Source organism: Schistocerca piceifrons, chromosome 4 (genome assembly GCF_021461385.2).
Source record: "Schistocerca piceifrons isolate TAMUIC-IGC-003096 chromosome 4, iqSchPice1.1, whole genome shotgun sequence".
Taxonomy (NCBI): Eukaryota; Metazoa; Arthropoda; class Insecta; order Orthoptera; family Acrididae; genus Schistocerca; species Schistocerca piceifrons.
In genome coordinates, this window is record NC_060141.1 from 115,043,273 (window position 1) to 115,067,053 (window position 23,781).

The following is a 23,781-nucleotide window of genomic DNA, read 5'->3' on the forward strand; positions in this document are numbered from 1 at the left end:
TTCAAACATTTCTAGGTATCGATGCATACTTTGAGCATAATTTATTAGTCATGAAAGGCAAAGAAGCTGCAGAAAGGTAAGAAATTATGGTGATGGGGTCTGTATAAGGATTACAAAGAGCACAGACAATAACTTAGAATCAGAAGGGAAAAAATGCAGTAGAATATCAATGTGTAACTTTGAGAGATGAAATACTGAATGCAACAGAGAAACAATGGGATGAAAAGACAAGACACAGAATTAATCCTTGGATAATATAAGAGATGATATAAGTACACAATAGTGTCCTGCCCCTCCAATCCCTTCCCCCTCCCCCTCCTCCCCCAGACAGATCATGCTAGTACTGAGTAATATTGTCTCTAGCCTTGATACTAGCCGCAGATAGGCAAGAAAGAGAGTCCACACCTCAGGTATGCCAATATCCAACAGAATCCACTTCCTGATGATCAGATCTTGCGGAGTTAAAAAACTGTAAGAATTATGATTGCTATGTTTCACCAGCTATTCTGTTCAGTTCCAGGTATTTTCTAGGGAATTAAGCTTGTGGAACCTAGAAATAATGGAAATTCCTTAGTGGAACAATATGTAAAATAAGAGAAAGGGGACCTCGTATATAGTCACTGTTTTGTTACATGTGCCTATGCACCACACATAAGTTTACTTTAGGTGAGTGGTTATGTTTTCCTTATTTTTCAGATTGGGTGATTTGGTAGTTTAGTCAGGCTGTGAATAGGTGCTTGAGTCTTAGGAGCATCCAGCAACCTACTCGGTATGAAGATGTAGACAGAAGGGAGATACCGGTCACAAAGAATGTTGAAATAAACAGGTTCACGATAACCTGAATGAGTGAATCCAGGTCATGGTATGAAAAACACCTCCAGCCTAAGCTGCACACTCCACTTACACTGCAGTTTAAATGCTTCAGTGGGTTGTTGGTGCAGACACCACCTTGCATCATTTGAAAAAGGGACAAAATCAGACCATACTTCCTGTCAGCTGCTATCCAGTTTCTGTGTTGTTGTGTGTAACTTTATGTGTCACTATAAGCAGGGGTCTTTGGTGAAGTTCATGGCTCCAAATGTTTGAAGTATGCAGTTCTCTTCCAATGTTTGACTGGAAACTAAATGACACAGACATTCATTTACTGGGAGCAGCAATTCCTGTTGGAATTGAAACCTTTTGTCATTGGAAAGGCATGACACGATTTCCAGTTCCTATTGGTTAGGATATTTTTAGGGCCACTATTCTTACACTATTACACACAGCTGCAAGTGATATCACATTCCTCATAAACAAATTGGACAGTTTGCATAGATACATCAACAAATTGGATATCTTCATTCAAATTATTGTCACGGGCATGTCCAAATACAATGAGACACATACACATCACTTCAATGCCATAACCCAAGCCAGCAGTAGAAAGTCACATGCCACCACGTACCAGCTCTAAACCCTTTCCAGAGCTCCAAAACTAACACTGTGCTTTTTTTTTAATGAGATGACTAATATTTTGTTCCACAATCTTGTTTAATAGATGGAAGGAGAATATATAAAAATGTAACAAATGAAGCAGATAAAATTGAATAAGGTTGTCTAGAAAGAAAAACTGTCACAAAATGCAAAATGGCAAAGCAGAAATTGCTAAAGGAAAATCCAGAGTTGTAAAACAATGAATGACTAAAAGAAATATAGGTGCACACACAGAAAAATTAAAGCAACAGGAGACGCAGCTAAATGATCATCGTGCTCTCAAATGGTATGCAACACTAAGCAAAGAAGGGAATAACAAAACTGGACAGAATACTTAGGAATCCTATACAAAGAAAAGAAACAGGACAACAAGATTATAGAAAGGGAACGGGAAGCGGATGAAGATGAAATGGGCCACAAGCAATAGTACGAAATGATTTGATGGTGTACTAAAAAATGTAAATCAAAACAAGGCAGCTGGAGCACATGAGATTCCCTCAGAACAATTAAGACCTTGGGCAGAACCACTCACGACAAAATGGTTCTTCTGATACATAGGATATATGAAACAGGCAAAATACCCTACGACTTCAAAAGGAATGTAATAATCCCAATACTACAGTAGGTATACGTGACTATCACTAAACCATCAGTTCAATAAGTCATAGTTACAAAATATTAACACAAACTACCTGCAAAATAATGGAACAATTTGTAGAAGCTACTTGACCACACATCTTATCTTAAATGATTGAGAAGACAAACCTATATTTATAGTATGTGAAGGATTAGAAAAAGAATTTGACAATTTTGGCTACAACACACTACAGTCAAACCTCGATATAACGAATTTCATGGGACCATGAAAATTAAATTGTTGTACCGGGGTTATTGTTAAAATGAGGTTTTGTTAGTGTGACTCGGAGCAAGGAGCCATGTTTTCGTGTCTGAGAAGTACATTACTGTAGTACTTTTTCTGATGAAAAATAATGTTAAAAGACAAATAATGAAATACATTTTGTTCACTTTATTTATTAATACTGTACCTGTAGAATATCTTACTTTTGTGTACAGAAAAATTCACTGTTTCTTTTTTTCTTAAAGATTATCTTGTAAATATTGTCTTTATCTCCTGTAATGCAACCAATTGCTGCACTGAAACACTGGGGACTGAAGATGATATTTGCTGAATGGTTTTCAACTGACCTATTAGCTCCATCAGAGGAGGGGGATTCACACTTATCACATCACTGTCATTGTGAGAATCTTCAACAGATGTATTACCATTTAACTCCTCAATGATAGATTTGTCTGTATATGCTTCAAACACCAACGCCTCGTTATCCACCGACAAGTATTCAACTACTGTAGCACCTATGGTTTTACCAATAACTGTTGGATAAATCTCCAGATCACTTTGAATATCATCCTGCATTATTTCATCCACCACAACATTCTCACCAACATCTTCACTTTCAGAAAGTCTTGCATTTTTCTAGCAGTTCGCAATCACATTCAGCTGTACACCGTCCCAGGAACGAGCAATCATGTCACAAGCCTGCTTCACACTGAAACGGTAGGGATTGCTTACCTTTCTTTCAATGCTTGCTATCACATGTTGAACTAAATGTGAATGGTAGTTTGTTTGAAGGTTCTTAATTATCCCCACATCTAGTGGCTTAAGAATCAAAGTATTGTTCGGGGGGCAGTAGCATAGTTCAACCTTCTTCAACACTGGCATGTTGTTATGCACACTACAATTATCCACCAGCAATGTAATTTTCTTATTCTTCATTGACATCTCTTTATCAAGCAAAAGCAGCCACTAAAAAAGAGTAGACGTCATCCATGCTTTTTGATTTGTCTTGTAATTGACTGCAAAGAAAGAAATCACATTTACAATGTGACTGTAGCAAAACATTACAGCTGAAGCTACACTGTACTGAATTAATTTATAAATTAAAGGAATTTATGTACCGTCTTACTGGTAAGCTTCTTACATTTTTGAAGCACCGTGGTTAGCTGATCGTCAGATCACCAGTGGTGTCAATTCGTGTGTCCCTGACGCGTTGCTGCAGTTAGGCATACTTCAGACTACTTCCCTCCTTTACACTTTTCTCCTCTAAAGGCCATCATCTTCTCTGGCATCAGTTGATAAAATAGTCTCATCTGATCTGCATTGTTCAAGTTTGAAGGACTGTATTTTTCTAAAAGTTTACACACAGTGTTTTTCCTGAAAAATTCTGCATCACCTAACAGTGCTGATTTTTCTTCTTCTGAAATCACTTTAAAAATGATACCATGCCTGTTCTTAAATCTTTGCAACCACCCATTACTTGCCTTAAAATTAGAATCACCAAGCAACTTAGCGAACTTTAAGGCTTTTTGACAGACCATTAATTGGTACGTTCTGTGGACGCATCTCTTTAAACCACCGCAGTTTAGCACTGTCCACATCGTCAGCAGCAGCCGTCTTCATTCTTTTTCTTGAAGGGTTAAATTTGCCACCTATAAAACTTTCTTCAATTTCTTTTCATTTTTTAGGGACGGTAACCAACATTGACTGTGCAAGTCCATACTTCCTTGCCACTTCTATTTGTTTCATTCTGTTATCAATGTCTTTGAAAACCTCAATTTTTGTCTCCAACCTTATTTGTTTCAGAGTTCTAGCCATTGTCCAAATTAGGGAAGTCCAAATCATTTACATCAACTAAAAACATTCACAGATTGCAAAAATCATGGAGATAAGCTGCATATGAGCCCAACAAAACACTTCTCTCTACTACTAAACCTCAACAATGGACAAACTAAACACTCTTTCACATGAAGGAGCTCTTTGATGTTTGCCACTCAGCACAGCTCGCCTGCGGCTGTACACTATTCTCTTTGCTGCTTGAATAAATATAGTATTATAGTATGTAGTGAAGTTTCTGGAAATAAAGTGCCAAAATTCTAGTAGCTAAATAAACAATACCTACTGCTGTAGTGAGCTTCTTAGAAGTAGGAAATGTAAATTCCTCAAAATTTTGTCTTAGTTATAATAGGGTGTTGCTAAATTTACTTCATTGTTGTAATGAGGGGTAATTAACATAGTACATATAGGAAATCAGCCAGGGCCATATAAAACTACAGTGTACCCAGGAGTATCATTGTATGGGTAATCATTATACGGATGTTTGACTGTATTTGAAATTCTCAAGACATACACGATAAAATATAGGGAATTAAAGGCTATCTACAGCTTACACAGAAATCAAATTATATAATAGCTGGAGCACATGAAAAGGAGGCAGAGGTTAAGAAGGCCGAGAGACAGAGTTGTAGCCTACTCCTAACACAATTCAATCTGTAGAGACCAAGCAATAAAGGAAAACAAGCACAAATCTGGAACAAGAATTAATTAAACTTCGAGAAGAAATGGAAACTTTAAGGTTTGCTGATGCCATCGTAATTCTATCAAGTGTGGCAAAGGGCCCGGAACATCAAATAAAACAGATTATTATTTCCCTATAATAGAAGGAAACATTCCACGTGGGAAAAATTATATATAAAAACAAAGATGAGGTGACTTACCGAACGAAAGCGCTGGCAGGTCGATAGACACACAAACAAACACAAACATACACACAAAATTCAAGCTTTCGCAACAAACTGTTGCCTCATCAGGAAAGATGGAAGGAGAGGGGAAGACGAAAGGAAGTGGGTTTTAAGGGAGAGGGTAAGGAGTCATTCCAATCCCGGGAGCGGAAAGACTTACCTTAGGGGGAAAAAAGGACAGGTATACACTCGCACACACGCACATATCCATCCACACATACAGACACAAGCAGACATCTTAACAGAAAGAGGAAAATAAGACGACAGAAAAGATTTCGAAATGCAACAGTGACAATAACAAACGTAATTGTTGGATTCAAATTAATGATATCAATATAATAGAAGGAAACATTCCACGTGGGAAAAATTATATATAAAAACAAAGATGAGGTGACTTACCGAACGAAAGCGCTGGCAGGTCGATAGACACACAAACAAACACAAACATACACACAAAATTCAAGCTTTCGCAACAAACTGTTGCCTCATCAGGAAAGAGGGAAGGAGAGGGGAAGACGAAAGGAAGTTAAGTCTTTCCGCTCCCGGGATTGGAATGACTCCTTACCCTCTCCCTTAAAACCCACTTCCTTTCGTCTTCCCCTCTCCTTCCCTCTTTCCTGATGAGGCAACAGTTTGTTGCGAAAGCTTGAATTTTGTGTGTCTATCGACCTGCCAGCGCTTTCGTTCGGTAAGTCACCTCATCTTTGTTTTTATATATAAGATTATTATTTCCTGTTTACTCATGTCTATTGTATTTATTAATGACAAAATTTGCTATATGGACTTTATTAATTGTATTTATTTACGATCACAATTTTGTCAGTTGTGTCACTCTCGATCAATAGCTGCAATGACACACAATTGCTAAAACAAACGAGAACAGATTGTATCACTACATTTGTTTTTTTTTTCTATTTAAATAGTACGTTGTTGCGGCTGTCACTTGAGAATTCACAACTGACAAAATCACAATTGCAAATGAGTAAAATTAAGAATAGTCTACAAAGGAAATGTCATTTCTGAAGAGGAATGGACAATGTCTTGAAAAAGTGGTTATAACAAAATCAAACAATGGAAACTCCAGGCAGGAATATCAACAGTGTAGGAAAAGGCAAATTGGTACTTACTGTAAAAAAGATACATTAAGTTGCTGACAAGCACAATTGAAGATACTTGCTGATGGCATTCTGGCCCGAGCTGCCGGAGCTGGTAGTCATGTGTGCATGATGTTTGTTTGCTTACGTGTATGAAGAGAGAGAGAGAGAGAGAGAGAGAGAGAGAGAGAGAGAGAGTGTGTGTGTGTGTGTGTGTGTGTGTGTGTGTGTGTGTGTGTGTGTGTGTGTTACTGATAAGGATTGGGGCTGAAAAATTTATGCAAGTGTCTTAATTGTGCCTGTCTGCAACTTAACATGTCTTCTTCATGTTAAGTAGCAATCTGTCTTTTCCTAAATTGTTAAAAGAGGTTATAAGCTGAACAGAGAAGTAAAACAAAAGTAATGGACAGCAGCCAAATTAAATCAAGTGATGCTGAAAGAATGAGATTAGGAAATGAGACACTAAAAGTTGTAGATAAGTATTTCCATTATGACAGCAAAATAAAAGATGACTGAAATCAAGAGGTTATAAAATACAGACCATTAAAACCAATAAAAATGGTTCTGAGAAAGAGAAGTTTTTTAACACTGAATATAAGTTCAAGTACTAGAAAATCTTTTTTGAGTTTGGCATTTTAAGGAAGTGAAATGGGGAAGATAAGCAGTATAGGCAAGAGGATAATAGAAGATTACAAAATGTGATGCTACAGAACAATGCTGAAGACTAGACAGATTGAGTAACTAATGAAGAGATACCAAATTAAAGAGAAAGAAAAAGAACTCTGTGCCAGAACTTAAATAACAATGATCAAATTAAATTTCAAGTGAACTTTGGCACAAAGAATACAAAATAAGTTTCATATAGCCTTTAAAGAAAATCGCAATTTACTGGTAAGAATGCTTTGCAGCATGCAGGACTTGAAGAAGTTACTCGGAGTTACAAAGCAAGAAATTTAGAAATAACACTAATACAATAAATTATTTTTATCTATAAATTATTTTTATCTGAGTATCAGGATCCTGAAGCTAAAAATCCCTGTTGAAAACAGTGTCAATACTGAAACTGAAGCCTGTTCTTCCAATTATTATTGTTTAGTAAGTATTAACACATTTAAGAAATGTGAATTACTTAATGCACAAAGCCACAACTATACTGCCCCACCACTGCTGCCCAACTATTCAGTCAAGAAGAAAAAAGGGAAGCAGACAGCGCACTTAGAGGAAGATACAGACAGAGAAAAACTCCAAAAGAACATAGAAGTAAATAAAACTGTGGAAAGTGAGCTAAATGAGGAGAAAGAAACAAACATAGCATACAAGAGCAATGTAACTTACAGCCACGTGAAAGGCAACAGCTTCCACAAAAAATACAAAATAGGCTTCTACCCATCTTTGTTCATTTGATCCAGGCATCATTTTTTAGTTTGTTGTTTGTACATATGATATAGGACAAGTGTAAACATAATTAATTTACAATGACAACAGTCACTGTGACTACACAGTCAATACAATCAAAGTGCATAATAATATAAACTGACATATTACATTGCTTCTACATGTGATAGTAAGTGAGGCTACAAGATCAACACAAAATAAATTATAGTATGAAATGACACAATAAATAATTAACCTATCTGGCATACGAGGTTTACTTCTTATGATGTTTTAGAAATTCAGAGCCAGAGCAGAAGCAGTGGTGAAGCAAGAATTGTTTCAACTTTACATTAAGTGCATTTAATGGCGTTATGTATTTTAAGTACGAAGGCATATGGCTATATAATTCTGGTGTGATACACCCCTCTTCTGCATAAGCTTGTACTTGCGGTATTTATATGTAGGTTCAGTTTCTGTCTAGTTTTACATGGATGTATATCATAGTTATGTTTCAAGATTCTTTTTTTTTTTTTAGGTGCTCCCTTTTGCAAACATTAGAATTTCATATATATATACAAACAAACCAGAGACAGTATTTTCAGATTTTTAACAAGAGGTCTACAGGAATCCCTGCATTTAGCTTTCTTTATTACCAAGATAATCTTTTTCTGCTTTTTAAATGGTCAACTGGGCCAGCTAGCAAAAACCATCATAGTTTTGGTGGATTGTAAATATTACTGTAATGCATAATATATATTCAGTACACTGAAACACAAATCAATTTTATACATCTACACTGCTTGTCATTAAAATTTGATCAGGAAAAACAGCTAACAATGAAATTTTACTTATTATAAGTATACAGTGCGTAGGACGAATACAAGTTTCAGTTTGTCAGTGATTTGGGGTATACATGGCACAAAATTTAGTACGCAGAGGTGCCACCTCTAGCAGCAACAATGGCTCTCATCCAGATGGGCATCAAATTGAAAGAGCTTGGATGACAGATATGGGTATGTCATGTGTAACAATATCAATGTCAATCTGTAAATGTTTATTCTACTTGGAGCCTCCACATACTTATGCACTAATCATTATGCCGTATTCAGAACCTGGACTCATCCTAAGATGCATCTTGGTGCCACACCTGTGCCCAGTGTTGTCGTTTGGTGCACTACTGTCAGTGGCTGAGCGGTTCTAGGCACTACAGTCTGGAACCGCGCGACCGCAACGGTCGCAGGTTCGAATCCTGCCTCAGGCATGGATGTGTGTGATGTCCTTAGGTTAGTTAGGTTTAAGTAGTTATAAGTTCTAGGGGACTGATGACCTCAGAAGTTAAGTCCCATAGTGCTCAGAGCCATTTGAACCATTTTTTGCACTACTGTCAGTCCATCTTTCTCTGCTGACATGTCAAGGGAAGCTGCAACAATTCTCACTGTGCTAACAGTTTTTAATGCTCCACATTTTGTCATGCTCTTTGTATGGATACTCTGTAAACAACCCCTTTTCTTCTGAAGGTACTTAACATGACTGTAAAATACTGCATGGATGAGCAAATAATACGTCTCTCCTTTCAGCCACTAGTCTAATGGGGCCACAGAAATCCTGCATGCAACAGAATATAGTTCTCCTAAATCCATAGATTCCATACTTAAATGACAGTCTTGGGACCTCAACCAATGCAAGCAGCAATACTGCAAAACGATAAACTGCAGCCTACTTAGATGAAGATCCTGCCACTTTTAAAGTCAGGCACATGGTGATAGTTCCTTCCCCTTACATAAAGTGTAACAAGATTTTTTCACGAGCAATCCACATTCAAATGTGATTTCTGAAGTAGAAAACAACTGTATAATCTTTCCCTGCGCATACAGAATGTAGGTGGTTTAATACCTACCTACATTTTGCAGTTTTACTGAATTGATAACAATTTGCATATCCAAGCATACAGTAAACATCAAGCCAATTTGATGTTCGTAGCATGCTGCCTTCATGGTGCTGCAATTTTTAGCCTCTAAATGTAGTTCTACTCTGACGGATGTAATATTCTTGAACTAAATAAAGGTCATGAACATTTTAAATAACATTCATCAACTAACCCTTGCAATGCTAATGCAGTAAAACAATACTTTGTTAGATTACCAACAATACAATGAAAAGGATAGATTGCTCCTTACCATAAAGGTGACACGTTAAGCTGCCGACAAGCGCAATAAAAAGTTTGTCATACATACAGTTTTTGGCCAAAGCCTTCTTTGGAAAACAAAAACACACACACATTCACATTAGCTCGCATGTTGTGCCACAGGGTGATCCCGGAAAACAAAACACACACACACACACACACACACACACACACATTCACATTAGCTCGCACACCTCAGGCGAACGACTGCTACCTCTGGCTACTGTGGCCAGAATGCAATTCTCGCATTGAACGAAAGCAGCAATCCATAGAGGAGTGGGGAAGGGGGAGGGATAGTATGTTACTGTTAAGGCGGATGGGGAGAGAGAAAAAAAGAAGAGTGCTGTCTGGCAGAGAATGCACAGATTAGATGGCAGCACGGCAATGCTGCCAAGTGCAATGCCAGGAGGCTGTGGGGGAGGGAGAGAGGAGGAAATGGGAAGTAGAAAGGAAAAGGAGCAAAGAAAGAAAAAAAAAATCAGTGAGTGCAGTGGCACAGAGTCGTGCACAATGAGGGTGAGGGGACATGAACTGGGAGGAGGTGATAGGACAGAGGCGGCGCACATTGTTGAGTGAACAGTGTGGGGATAGTAGTTTACTGTAGCTTTGGCTTCAGATAATTTCAGGAGCAGAGAATGGTAACTCCCATCTGCACATTTCACAAAAACTGGTGGTGGAGTGGAAGATCCAGGTATCCCAGGTTGACAAGTAATCAAGTATGTTACATTCAGCTGCATGTTGTGCCACAGGGTGGTCCACTTAGCTCTTGGCCACAGTTAGGCGGTGGCAATTCCTCCTCCTTCCCCGCCCCATTACAATGTGTGTGTGTGTGTGTCCTTTCCCGAAGAAGGCTTCAGACAAAAGCTCAATGTGTAACACTTTTCATTGTGCCTGTCTGCAATTCAATGTATCACAATGTATCCTCTTTATGGTGAGCAGCAATCTAACCTTTTCATAATAGTGTTAAGTTTACAATAATGATTTTCTATTCCATCATTACAGATAATTTTCATCTCTCTGAATATATAATCACATACAAGAGAAAGTTATGTTCTGCTGAATAATTATAAGACATCACAAACGATGTAATCAAATGTATGTATTTTATCTGTTTAAAGGATTATTCTTACCTCTTCTTTGCAGAACACTTTTGTTTTATTTGGTTCCAAATTTACATCTAAAAGGTCTGCAGGAAGAGTTACAGATACAACACAGATAGGATATTTCCTCTGAGGAAATTTTGGGCCAAAATACTGTTTGATGATTTTTGTGGTTACCTGCAACATTCAAGAAAACTTGTATAAATTTATGTACCTTCGGCAGCACAAAAAGCAGACCACCCCTGAATTCCAATGTGTAGGCTGCACCTGATTGTATGCAACAAAAATAGCATGGCTGTGTTATATGTCCTCTAAACCCTCTGCAGTACAGTCTTTTGACTATACACAATGGGTACCACAAGACACTGCTCTTTATGGCAGTCAGTCCAGAAGTAAACCAATACCATCATACAATAAATGTTAGAAAACGTTGTAAGAGGGGAGACAGTCCTTAATGCTTCTAAAATAAACTTCATTACAAAGTGACACTGCAGAAGTCTCATCACAATCATTAAATGACAAAGACAAGCTGCTGTTCATGATACTAACTTGAACCCATTTTTAACCAAACAAAGCTCGCACATCTGATCGAGATTCGACTAGGCATAAAGAGACGTAAAATATCAAAGTGTTCACCAGTATCAGTTTACAAGGCTGAATATCCGAACCAGGAAATAATGACTATACATTTAGTACTGCATTGGGAACTACATGAAGCTTATATTGCTCCTGAGAAATAACCACAAAAGGTATGTAAAAAAATGCTGTGCACAAGTGTGAAATGCCATGAAGTAAAGCTGTGGTGATGGACAGGAAGTAGAACCAAGTTCCTATATGTATTGTTAACTAAGCACAGTCAGATGTCAGATATTAAATATGTCCACCAATAGCAGGATATTTGAACCTAAAATGATGATGCAAACGATTTGTGCCTGTCAGGGATTCGAACCCGGTACCTTTCGCTATTTTCTTATACCTAAGAATAGACACAAAGTACTTATTGTTTCTTCACCACTAGTGAGATGTGCATGTTTTGCTAAAGGTAGGCCAACAAATAGTTCTGTGCTGCCTGGGACTCCAACCCTGCGCATATCGTCATCGTCGACCCCATACGAAAAGTTGTCAACTATCAAATTCCCTTTCACTAACAGTTAGGATCATGCCATTTGTATATACCTTGGCCTCATGAGCAAACAACGATATGATGGGATAGTATCATCTCAAAGGGTTTAAATCCACAGAAGAATTGGAATCAGAGCTCCAATTGCAGTCCTTTGCCAATATTTTCAGAATCTCGAGGTCACTTAAAATAAGAAATGAATGTTGCATGGCCTTACATGAAGACTGGTTCATGAACTAAAATAACATTACCAGTGTAAGAAAGCTTACTAAAGACAGAGTTTCTGCAGGCAGCGACTTCCACCTCTGATGGTCAAAACTAATCCAACTCTGTTCCACTCAGTAACAAACAGACATATTTAATGTGCTTTGGAAACATGGCACTGCCCTGTGTTCTTTACCTGGTGTTACTGGGGGTGAAGAGGGTATGTTTGCATCTGTTAAAAACTGCTACCCCCAGCAGCTATTACAAGCCATTACAAGCTAGGCTCAGCCCAACCAACCATTGAATTTCACATGTGTTAGCATCGTGTGTTTTCATAATGGGGATGCAGCACATGGTACGAGATCTGTTGACTTCCACTTGAGCTGTTGTTGTGAATAACCTATCCAATGGGCAAGTGCTCTACCATCTGGGCTACCCAAGTACGACTCACGACCCATCCTTACAGCTACAGTTCCAGCAATAACTCATCTCCTACCTTCCAAACTTCACAGAAGCTCTCCTGCAGACCATGCAGAACTACAAGGTGTACAACTTTGCTTCTGCCGCTTTCTGATAGGCGACGACAATGGTAAGTAGGGGTCGAAAGAAACAGATCACAGACGTCAGGCAGTTAGCTTGGACCTTGGTCAACATAACCACATTCAAACATTAGATGATTTGTGTCTGCATCATAAAGTTGTTCTTGATTGAAAATGTCACTTTACGAGCCTAATTCTCATCATTCGTGAGAGGTGTTACTGTTTTGTTTCAATATGAAGAAAACAGCAGCTGAGTCTCATCGAATGCTCTCAAGTACATACGGTAAGGACGCTATTAGTGAAAGAACATGTTGTAAGTGGTTTCAAAGCTTCAAGAACAGTGATTTTAACAGCATAGACCAGCAAAGTGGTAGAAGAGAGAGTGTTTTCGAATATTATGCAGAATTGGAGACATTTCTGAGTGAAGACGCATGTCAGACTCAAGAAGAATTGGCACAATTAGTGGGAGTGACACAGAATGCCATTTCAAAACGTCTCAAGGCTATGGGCACGATTCAGAAAGAAGGAACTCGGGTCCCGTGTGAGCTGAAACTAAGAGACGTTGAATGGCGTTTGTGAACAGTAGCTTCAGAGGCAAAAACAGGAGGGATTTCTGCATCGCATTGTGACCGGGGACAAAAAATGGGTTCATTACGATAACCCTAAATGCAAAAAATCATGGGGATATCCTGGCCATGCTTCCATGTCAATGGCCAAACCGAATATTCACGGCTCCAAGATCATACTCAGGATTTTATGGGACCAGCTTGGCGTCATACTATGAGGTGCTAAAACCAAGTGAAACAATCACAGGTGCTCGTTATCGAACGCAATTAATGCGTTTGAGCAGAGCATTAAAAGACAAACAGCCACAATACAGCATGATAAAGTGATTTTGCAGCATGACAATGCTCGACCTCACATTGCAAAAGAGGTCAAAATGTACTTGGAAATGTTAAAATGGGAAGTCCTACCCCACCCGTTGTATTCTCCTGACATTGCTGCCTCTGACTATCACTTGTTTAGATCAATGGCGCATGGCCTGGATGACCAACATTTCCGTCTGACTATCACCTGTTTAGATCAATGGCGCATGGCCTGGATGACCAATATTTCCGATCTCATGAAGAAATCACAAATTGGATTGATTCATGGATCGCTCCAAAAGATGAACAATTTTTTCGACGTGGGATTTGTACACTGCCTGAAAGATGGGAGAAAGTAGTGGCCAGCGATGGAAAATACTTTGAATGATACATGTGTAACCAATTTGTTTCATTAAAGCCTCAAATGTTGGGGAAAAAACGGCGGAAGCAAAGTTGTACACCTTGAAGCACTCCTGGAAGAAAGGATATTGTGGAGACATGGCTAGGCCAAAGCCTGGGGGATGTTTCCAGAATGAAATTTTCACTCTGCAGTGGAGTGTGCGCTGATATGAAACTTCCTGGCAGATTCAAGCTGTGCGCCAGATCAAGACTTGAACTACGGACCTTTGCCTTTTGAGGGCAAGTGCTCTATCATGTGAGTTACCCAAGTACGACTCACGACCTGTCCTCACAGCTTCAATTCCACCAGTACCTTGTCTCCTACCTTCCAAACTTCACAGAATTCCTGGAAGAAAGGATACTGCGGGGACACAGTTTTAATCTGCCATAAGTTTCATATCAGCACACACTCTGCTGCAGAGTGAAAACTACATTCTGAATAACCTATTCGTTGTCTAGTAGTCAATGTCATGCAGTGCCAATGTAAAGCCATGATATCAAACCCATCCTTTTCCTCTCTTTTTTAAGCCATATTCCATCTCGCTAGTAAGATCATCAGTCTGACAGATGGTCAGAGACAGTTTCGTTCATTTTCTAACCAGCCAGTAATAGAAACACATGTTTGTAAAGGGATCGTGGGTGTCTGTCATGGTAAGACCAATTTCAGCACCATCAGCCAAAGGCCACTTGATACAGACCGCCAAACTATGCTTCAGCATGCTCCTTGCCAATTTTGTATGGCATGTTACTATAAAGCATATTTAGCTATGGTCTTATTTTCTTCAAGTTTGTAGTGTAGCTCATGCCGAGACAACTGGAATATTTCTCATTTTTGACATTATGAGGAGCGTTGTTTATGCTTTAGAAAGCACAGCCTGAAACGGAGTAAAGATTAATATTTATGACATTATGTTCTGTCTGTGTTTAGTAAAAGGCTGAAATCAATGTAGGCAATTAGAAACACCTGTGGCCTCTGAGGAGTGAGTGCTATTAACGAAGTCAGGTTGTGTCGTTTCAAGTATGATCATTTTTAGATAAATTAATCACCATGTTCATGTAGAGAAATAGGCATTGATAAAAATACTTTTCTGCAATTTACTACTATGGTCAATGACAGTGTATCTCATGATTCACAGATGTGATGATCAACTAACCTTCATGCAACATTTGCATTCAGTAGTCATATTGAGATTAAAAGAAAGGAAGGAGGACTATTATACAACATCTCGTCGAAAACGTGATTACAAATATATAAAAAAATAAATAAGTAAATAAATGGCAATGTGAAGTACTTTGTGGTAACTTCATAAGGAGAACATCAACATGGCAAAAATGTGAAATACTTATGTTGTCATGGCACGAGCTATACTACAAATTTGAACAAAATACGACCATAGTTATATGTGCTTATAGCAACATGCCATATAAAATTGTCATGGAGCATGCTGAAACATAGTGTAGTATCATCTGCAATGTTACATAATGTTATACTTGCTAATTCAAGTGCAGTGCTGGAGACCATAGGCTCTATGCCTAATGCATCATGATCACTTCAGCGGACACCGATCTGCATGAAGCAGCTGCTGGCTGATGGCGCTGAAATTGGTCTTACTATGATAGACACCCACGAACTATTTCACAAACATATTTCTGCAAGATTTTTGTATTACTGGCTGGTTAGAAAATGAACGAAACTGTCTCTGAGCTTCTATCAAACTGAAGCTATTAGCAGACAGATGGAGTATGGCTTAAAAAAGAAAGAAAAGGACGGGTTTGATATCATGGCTTTTCATTGGCACTGCATGATGTTGGCTACTAGACCACGGATATGTTATTCACAACAGCAGCTCAAGTGGAATTAAACACTTTTTGTACCAAGTGCTGCATACCCCTTATGACAAAAATATGATGGTAATACATGTGAAATTCGATGGTTGGTTGGACTGACAGTAGATTGTAATAGCTAAGGCGAGGGTGCCGGGCATACCAGTTTTTAACAGACACTAACATATCCCCTTCCTCACCAGTAATGCCAAGTAAAGAACACAGGACAGTGCCCTGGTTCCAAATTAAACATGTCCATTCACTACCGAGTGGAACAGAGTAGGATTAGTTTTGGCTGTCAAAGGAGAAAGTCACTGCTTGCAGAAACTCTTGTCTCTAGTAAGCTTTCTTACACTAGTAACTATTTTAGTTCATGAAACAGTCATCACGTAAGGTCATACAACCTTCATTTCTTATTTTAAGTGACCTTCAGATTTTGAAAATATTGACATTGGACTGTGTTTCGATCTCAGATTCCAATTTTTCCATGGATCTGAACCCTTTGAGATGATACTGTCCCATCATTTCATCATTTACTCATGATGCTAAACACCTCCAGGTCTCTACGAATGGTGCAATCCCAACTACTTGTGAAAGAGAATTTGAGAGCTGCGCCATTCCACGCCAAGTGGTCTAATATCGAGAAATGTTCCCACATGACCATAATGGATTTTGATGAAATTTTGTATGAACATTCACACATGTTCTCAATGAACACTGGTAAAGCTTCAGTTTCAGAAATTCAATACTTGCAGAGATATAGTCACTTGTTTGAAACCATAGCACAGCTTCCAATAGTGCGTCCTTGAATTTTCAGCAACTCTGAGATGAGATATCTCTGTAAGTATTTGCATGAAAGAAACAAAACTTGGCCATCTTATACAACTTTTAGAGCTCTTTAAAGTAAAATATTAAGAAAAGGATTTCTGAGCAATTTTCATATAGATAATTTGAAGCAAAGTTGGGCGAAAAAATAGCTGTTTAAAAAAAATGCGAACTGTAGTTTTTTTATATCTCCAAAAGTAATTGTGGGATGTACATGAAACTTCGCACACCATAACTACCCAACACAGTCTTAGAATATAAAATTTAATTCTCCTATTGCTTTCTATTATTTCACAAATCTATGGTGAAGTTAACGATTTTTCAAAAAGTGCTAAAAATGGGTATTTTTAGTCACATTTTTCAAAAAAGTGTTTTCTCCAAACTCTTCTAAACTATGGTCATTAGAAAGGGCATATTCTAAACTATCTAGAAAAGTGGATTTGGTTTTGCAATGCAAGCATATAAGGCCCTAAAAAGTAGCATCATCAAAGAGGCGCACTGGAAGTTTGAACACATTTTTCTGGCACTCAAATTATACCTGAAACCTTTTATTATGCCTAATAAATATTTATTAGTACCTTGAACAATTGAAATAAAAAGATCTGGTAAATATGCAATGAGACTGTCAGAAAAACTTGAAAACTATAAGAAGTAGCCCTTCTGCTTTTATCGTAAGTGTTCATCTGCATAAAACTCTTCTCATTTGTAAAAAAAGAGATGATAAAGAATTCATTGAATCATAGCTTCATATTTTTTGTCCTTCTCAAAATTGTAAATATTTACAAGTGGAAAATGAAGACTTAATTTTTGGATTCAATTGTATAAAACATTTTTCCAAAAAAGAATCAGTTTGCTTGAATCATGCATCAAGTGATGTAAATTTTCCAATCAATATTGCAGAGATTTTAATACCTAGGTGTTGTAACCTGTGAATTTTTGTCTTAAAGTTATTAGGAAAACATGTGAAATTGGTTGGTTAAACATCTAAGAGTTTTAATTTTGTATTTAACCGCACTTAAATGTAGCCTACTACCTTGGTAAATACGTAACCACTAGTTTCCCAAAGAAAATTCACAAGATTCACAGTTTATAGAAAATATAATGGCAACAATTACTTTAACAATCAGATTGTTTCATTATTGTGAGCCTTGTTTGAACAATCAGTATTTCAGTGTTGTGTTTGCAACATAGTGAGTGGGTTCTCTTGACTGAGTGTGGCTTGTTAAGTGATTCGTAAGACCATCAAAGTTTATAATCTAATTTACAAAAAATTGTTTTGATTGTGTCTTTTACAGCATATATCTCTTATTAGATTTTTTTTCATTGGTATTATACATTGTGTATAATTTCATCCAGTAGCAACTTGTCTGAAATTTAAGCAGATTATAATTTGCACTTAGAGCCCAAATACCTCTGACACCTCTTCGTATGAAGACAACAACGACTACATGTGCGGGGTTGGAGACCTAGGCAACACAGAATTATTTGTTGCATTACCTCTAGCCAAAAATATGCACACCTCACTACTGGTAGTGAAACAAAAATGTTTCATGTATATTTGTAACTATAAGACAATAGCAAAAGCTGCCTGGTTCGAATCACTGCCAGGCAAAAATTATTTGTATCATCATTTCAGGTTCCAATATCACCCTATTGGTGAACATATTTGATATCTGACATCTGATTGTGCTTAATTAACAATACAAATGTGTACTGAGTTATACTCCTGTCCTTCACCACAACTTTACTTCATGGCGTTTCATGCTTGTGTGTGTTGTATCCGGAAAGTGCGGAACAACAAAGATTGAAGGCTTGAGTTGAAAAAAAGAATGTTTAATCTCTCAATTGAAGTTCACATAAGATCTGAATGCAAACACTGTCAGATGGAATCGTGCACTAAGTCCCTATCACAATCAAACAACACTGTCACACGTCCTTAGTTACAAGTGGTGTATCTAAACAGTTCACGAGACTGCAGCCTGACTTCGCACCTCCGTCCATGGCGGAGTGTGTGTACTTTTAACAAGTCCAGGTGCATATAAGTACACAGGCTGCTGGTGAGACCACAGTGGCATGGCATGGCATGATTGGCCCGTAGTTGGTAGGTTGTTATTTTTCTTATGTACCCCAACTGGCGTTGCTGGGGTTACCGCGGAAGCAGCTTAGGAGTGATTGTGCCTGCGCTTTTAAGACACGGTGGTGCCGCCGCCTATTGGCCATGAGCTGAATACAGTCTGATTCCTGGCCACGAAGCACTGTGAGCAATGGTGCGGTCATTGATGATATTGCAGTGCATTGCACTTTATTATATACCTTTTCTGGTTACTTCTCAAAAGTAATATAAGCTTCATGTGGTTACCAGTGCAGTGCTAGAAGTATCGCCATTATTTGCAGATTTGGGCATTTAGCCTTGTAAACTGACACTAGTGAGCACTTTGATATTATACGTCTCTTTACGCCTAGTCAATTCTCGATTAGACACACAAACTTTGTTTGATTATCAGTGGGTTCAAATTTGGATCATGAACAACAACTCTGTGTCATTTAATGAGTGTGATAAGACTTTTGAAGTGCCACTTATTGTAATGAAGTTTAATTTACAAAAATTTACAAGTGTTAGGGATGGTCTCATCTCTAATAATGTGTTTTATAATATTTGTTGTATTTTGATATTAGTTTACATCTGGATTGAACACCATATTGAGCATTTTCCTCTTGTCTTGTGGTAATCAGTGTGTATAATCAAATAACTGTACCCCACAGGGTTTCAGCATTTAGAGGACCTAGGACACAGCTACAGTATGTTAGTTGCATTCAAGCAGTGGCCCACTTTTTGTGTTGACAAGTCTACATGCCTCATACAAAAATCCAAAATTATTAGAAACTAGGAATATTGTTACTAACAACCACACATTTCTCATTTATTGCCAAAGAAAACAACCAAAAGGAAACAGCTGAAGTTCTGTAATCACTGGTAGAAAAAGTACCTACACATCTGACATCTCACTGTATTTGTTTCAGACTAGTTACTCTTTTACAATATGCCTCAAAACACAAATTAAATTCAGCGCCTTTCTGACACATTATCCCAAAACACTATTAATGTCTCATGGACAAGTGAACATCTGTTAGAATAAGACTTCCTTTAATAACAGTGGTGTCAATGTTCATCATGCTTGTGATTATTTTAGCTCATAACACAATAGTTTGAGCACTACGCATCCAGTCCCCCCCACCCATTTGCTTTTCTCCAGCGTTTTCTTCATCATTACAAAGTATGAAAGGGGCTGCAAACACTTACAAGAAAGGCTCCTTTCGCCCCCACTTCTTCGTCACTTTTTAACATTAGGAGAAACAGCAGGCCTTTCCTCAGTCTTTCATAATTTTCACTGTACGGAGGCACCTAGAGACGTGACATGGCACTTATTGGCTGAGCAGAGCTCTGAAGCACAATCACATGAATTAAGTCCAATAGTTGGGATGTTTTATTTCCCTCATCAGTTGACTGATATGATGCCCAATTCTGGATACTACTGATATCAGCTGTAGGGTGGGGGTTGAGGGGGAGGGGGGGAGCAAAGGGACCACTGCATATATAACACAGCACTCATTCAATTTAATATAATGGAAATGTCGTGTGGCTAGGGCCTCCCGTCGGGTAGACCGTTCGCCTGGTGCAGGTCTTTCGATTTGACGCCACTTCGGAGACCTGCGCGTCGATGGGGATGAAATGATGATGATTAGGACAACACAACTCCCAGTCCCTGAGCGGAGAAAAACTCCGACCCAGCCGGGAATCGAACCCGGGCCCTTAGGATTGACAGTCTGTCACGCTGACCATTCGGCTACTGGGGCGGACAATTTAACATCATTTGCTGGGAAGAATCAGCTTTGCACGTTCATTTGCAAATACGAGGTCTGTCTAAAAAGTATCCGACCTCTGATTTTCCCATGCAAAACAGAGACAATAGCGCAACGCCACTGTACACAGTAAAGGAAGAGACCTTTATGCACAAGTGTGAATTTTGTCCCCACCTTCCAGCGCATCAGGCACCGCCTGTTGGTCGCTGAGTGAGGTGCTACACAATGTGTTCGTCGAATTACCGATCCTCTCAAGATGACTGAGTAAAGATACTGCATCAAATTTTGTCAAAAACTTGGTGATTCTCAAAGCAAAATAATTTGTAAGATTCAGCAGGTGTTTGGAGAAGATGCGATGGGTGTAACACAAATTAAGGAGTGGTTCAACCAATCAAAAATGGCCGCACATCAACGGAGAGTGACTATCGTTCTGGCAGGCCACAAACTGCTCGGAGTGCAGCTGTTGTTGAGAGGGTGCAAAATTTGGTGATGGTAGATTGGCGTTTGATGGTGCAGGAGATTGCCCAAGAAGTTGGAGTGAGTAAACATTCTGCACACGCAATTTTGCATAATGATTTGAATGTGCACCGAGTGGCTGCAAAATTCGTGCCCAACTTGTTGTCGCCAGAACAAAAAGACCTCCGTTTCAATGTTGCACAGGACCTTCTGGACACCACCAACATTGATCTTGGGTTTCTGAGCACCGTAAAAACTGGAGATAGTCACGGGTGTACGGGTACAACCCAGAAACAAAAAGACAGTCTCGTAATGGAAGCATCCCGAGTCTCCAAAGTCAAAGAAAGTGCAGCAGCTGGGAAGCAAAATCAAGGAGATGCTGACTGTCTTCTTTGATGTCCGTGGAATTGTGCATCACAAATATGCACTGGAACAACAAACAGTGACAAAGGAGTACTATCAAGCTGTTCTCCGGCGACTCCGTGACACAGTTCGGCACCAAAGACTATACGTGTGGGTGGCAAAAAACTGGCAACTGCATCATGACAACTCCCCCGCATATTCATCCCACTTGATCCAAATTTTTCTTGGCCAAACATTGAATTACAGCCATTCGCCAACCTCCCTACTCTCCAGACATGGCTCCATGCGACTTCTGGTTGTTTCCAAAATTGAAGACGCCACTGAAAGGATCCCATTTTGAGAGTAGAGAAGAGATAATGTGAAACACGATGACGGAGCTGAACACCATTCCAAAAGAAGACTTCCAGAGGTGCTTCCAGCAGTGGAAGGATCGGTGGGCTAAGTGTGTGCAACCACAAGGGGCCTACTTTGAAGGGGTTAGGGTCCCAACCCCATCATGCCAAAAGTCGGATACTTTTTAGACAGGCCTCGTACAGGAGCTGATGGTGGAATTATTTGGATTGGTACATAAATGATTACATTTCATACAGGTCTCTTCTACGTCATGACAAAGAATGTGGAAAACATAGGCAGCAGAGGTGCTTTACAACTCCATACCACTGCAACCACCACTATCAGCCATTCAACATCCCCAGCTAGATGAAGGACTCAACCAGATGCCCCCATGCAAAGTATTGTTTTTTTTTTTTCTTTTTTTCAATATGCACTGCTTAACAAGAAAAATGTGAAGCACCCAAAGACAGAGCGAAAGTTAATGTAATTTCGATCATGTACACACCATCGGTTGGTATGTAAGAGTTGCAGTTCTTTCTGACAGATAGAATGGCCACCAGAGTTCACCAGAGTTGTTACCAGAGCTGGTAGGGTATAAAAGAGGCATGAACAGTGTCAAATGTTAAGCGATAACTGTAAAAGATACCCAGATCATGGATGTAGAATAAGACAGAAATCTGAAACATACTTTTGTTTACATGGTATTATCAAGCTTGGGCTGCAGTCTAGATCAGGGACAGCAGTAGTCACACTGGTGTTTCTCTACCGCTCACGGATTGACAATGCATCAGTTTCAGGTAGTCGATGAAACGATATTGTCACGTACCCAAGCAAGAGGCAAGAAAATGAATGTCTAGCACTGAAAAGAGACCATTCTCTTCTTCGCTGTTGTCACAAATGTTGTTTTTTTTTTTTTTTTTTTTTTCCTGACCATATGAATTACTACGTTGTGATTGTGTTGGGACCCAATAGTAGCAGTCAAATATAAGAAAGATTATAAACTTCACTGCAGTGAATGCATGCAGCAGTGAAATTTATAGTCTTGCTTGTCACAAACATTCAGCTTTTTTTTTTTTCCTGAATATGTTGCAATTTCCAAGAGTGTAGTTATACTCAGACCACAGGGTACAGTTAAATTTATGATCTTCGTCGTCAGAAATATTTGACTCCTCCCCCTTCCCTCCAGTATGTCACGAATTATGGAGTTAGCCATTGTTAGTTAGAATGTGACAGTGTGGTTGTAAGTTACACAAGCGAACGAATGTGAAACCTATATACCTCATTGCAGTGACATATTGATCTGTAGCTTGGCCTTTGGCTTAGGCTAAGTTGGAATGCGATAGCTTTATTTGCAAAAATTAAATTAAAAATCTGAGTTATAGCCTGAGCCAAGATTTTATGTAATTACATATTCTGTTCCTTTGTATTCAGTTATAAGAAACACTGAGCAGTCAGTGATTTACACGGAAAGGCCATTATTTCAAAGTTTTAAATTACATATTTTAGGTACAATACATATTTCACACTTAACTAAAAAAATTTTACATATTTTAATATTATTGTGGGATTATTATACATTTTTGTAAGTCCCATACACTTTCTTTACATAGCAAGAAAGGAAAAAAAAACTGCCATCAATCCCATTACACTCAAAGCTAAATTGCACCAGTTCAAGTGAACAACAATGACTCATTTTAAACACTTTCCTTTCCTGTTCTCAAATGCTTCACAATATGTAACAGTCACTTGCATTTAAGTTAACCATGGTACCAGCTGCATCTTCATTGTCATCAAAGCTGAAAACATGGATTTCAATGACATACGATCATTTCATTTTCATTTCTATTGACAGTGCTTACCACTGATAGTAAAATAGTCCTCTGCCAAACTTGTGATAAACATATAGGATGTACGATCAAATCTCAAACTGAACAACATTTACAAAGCAATCTATGTATTAGGCATAAACAACAGATTATAGAAACAAGTCCTACTTACACAGTTGCAAGGACAGCCTACATCATCTAATAGTGAGTTTTACAAAGAACTGTGATTCACATTGATTACAATGAACAGACCCTGGAACGAACTTCAGGTACCTGAATTCAAACATTTCTTACAGGAATACTGCAACCACAACATTCCTGACAAGACCACCCTCAAGAAGA

At 38.6% G+C, this 23,781-nt stretch overlaps 1 protein-coding gene across 1 annotated transcript in view; it reads right to left on the reverse strand.

The window, feature by feature from the left end:
• The window catches only part of LOC124795644 (PMS1 protein homolog 1-like), a 140,267-nt gene that overhangs the window by 76,991 nt on the left and 39,495 nt on the right, over window positions 1-23,781 (reverse strand). The window contains exons 7-10 of the mRNA XM_047259716.1: window positions 10,854-11,000; window positions 9,464-9,592; window positions 3,065-3,298; window positions 2,680-2,968 (exon numbers count right to left, since the gene is read on the reverse strand). Of these exons, the coding sequence (XP_047115672.1) occupies window positions 2,680-2,968; window positions 3,065-3,298; window positions 9,464-9,592; window positions 10,854-11,000 (799 nt within the window). The remainder of the gene's footprint in view (window positions 1-2,679; window positions 2,969-3,064; window positions 3,299-9,463; window positions 9,593-10,853; window positions 11,001-23,781) is intronic.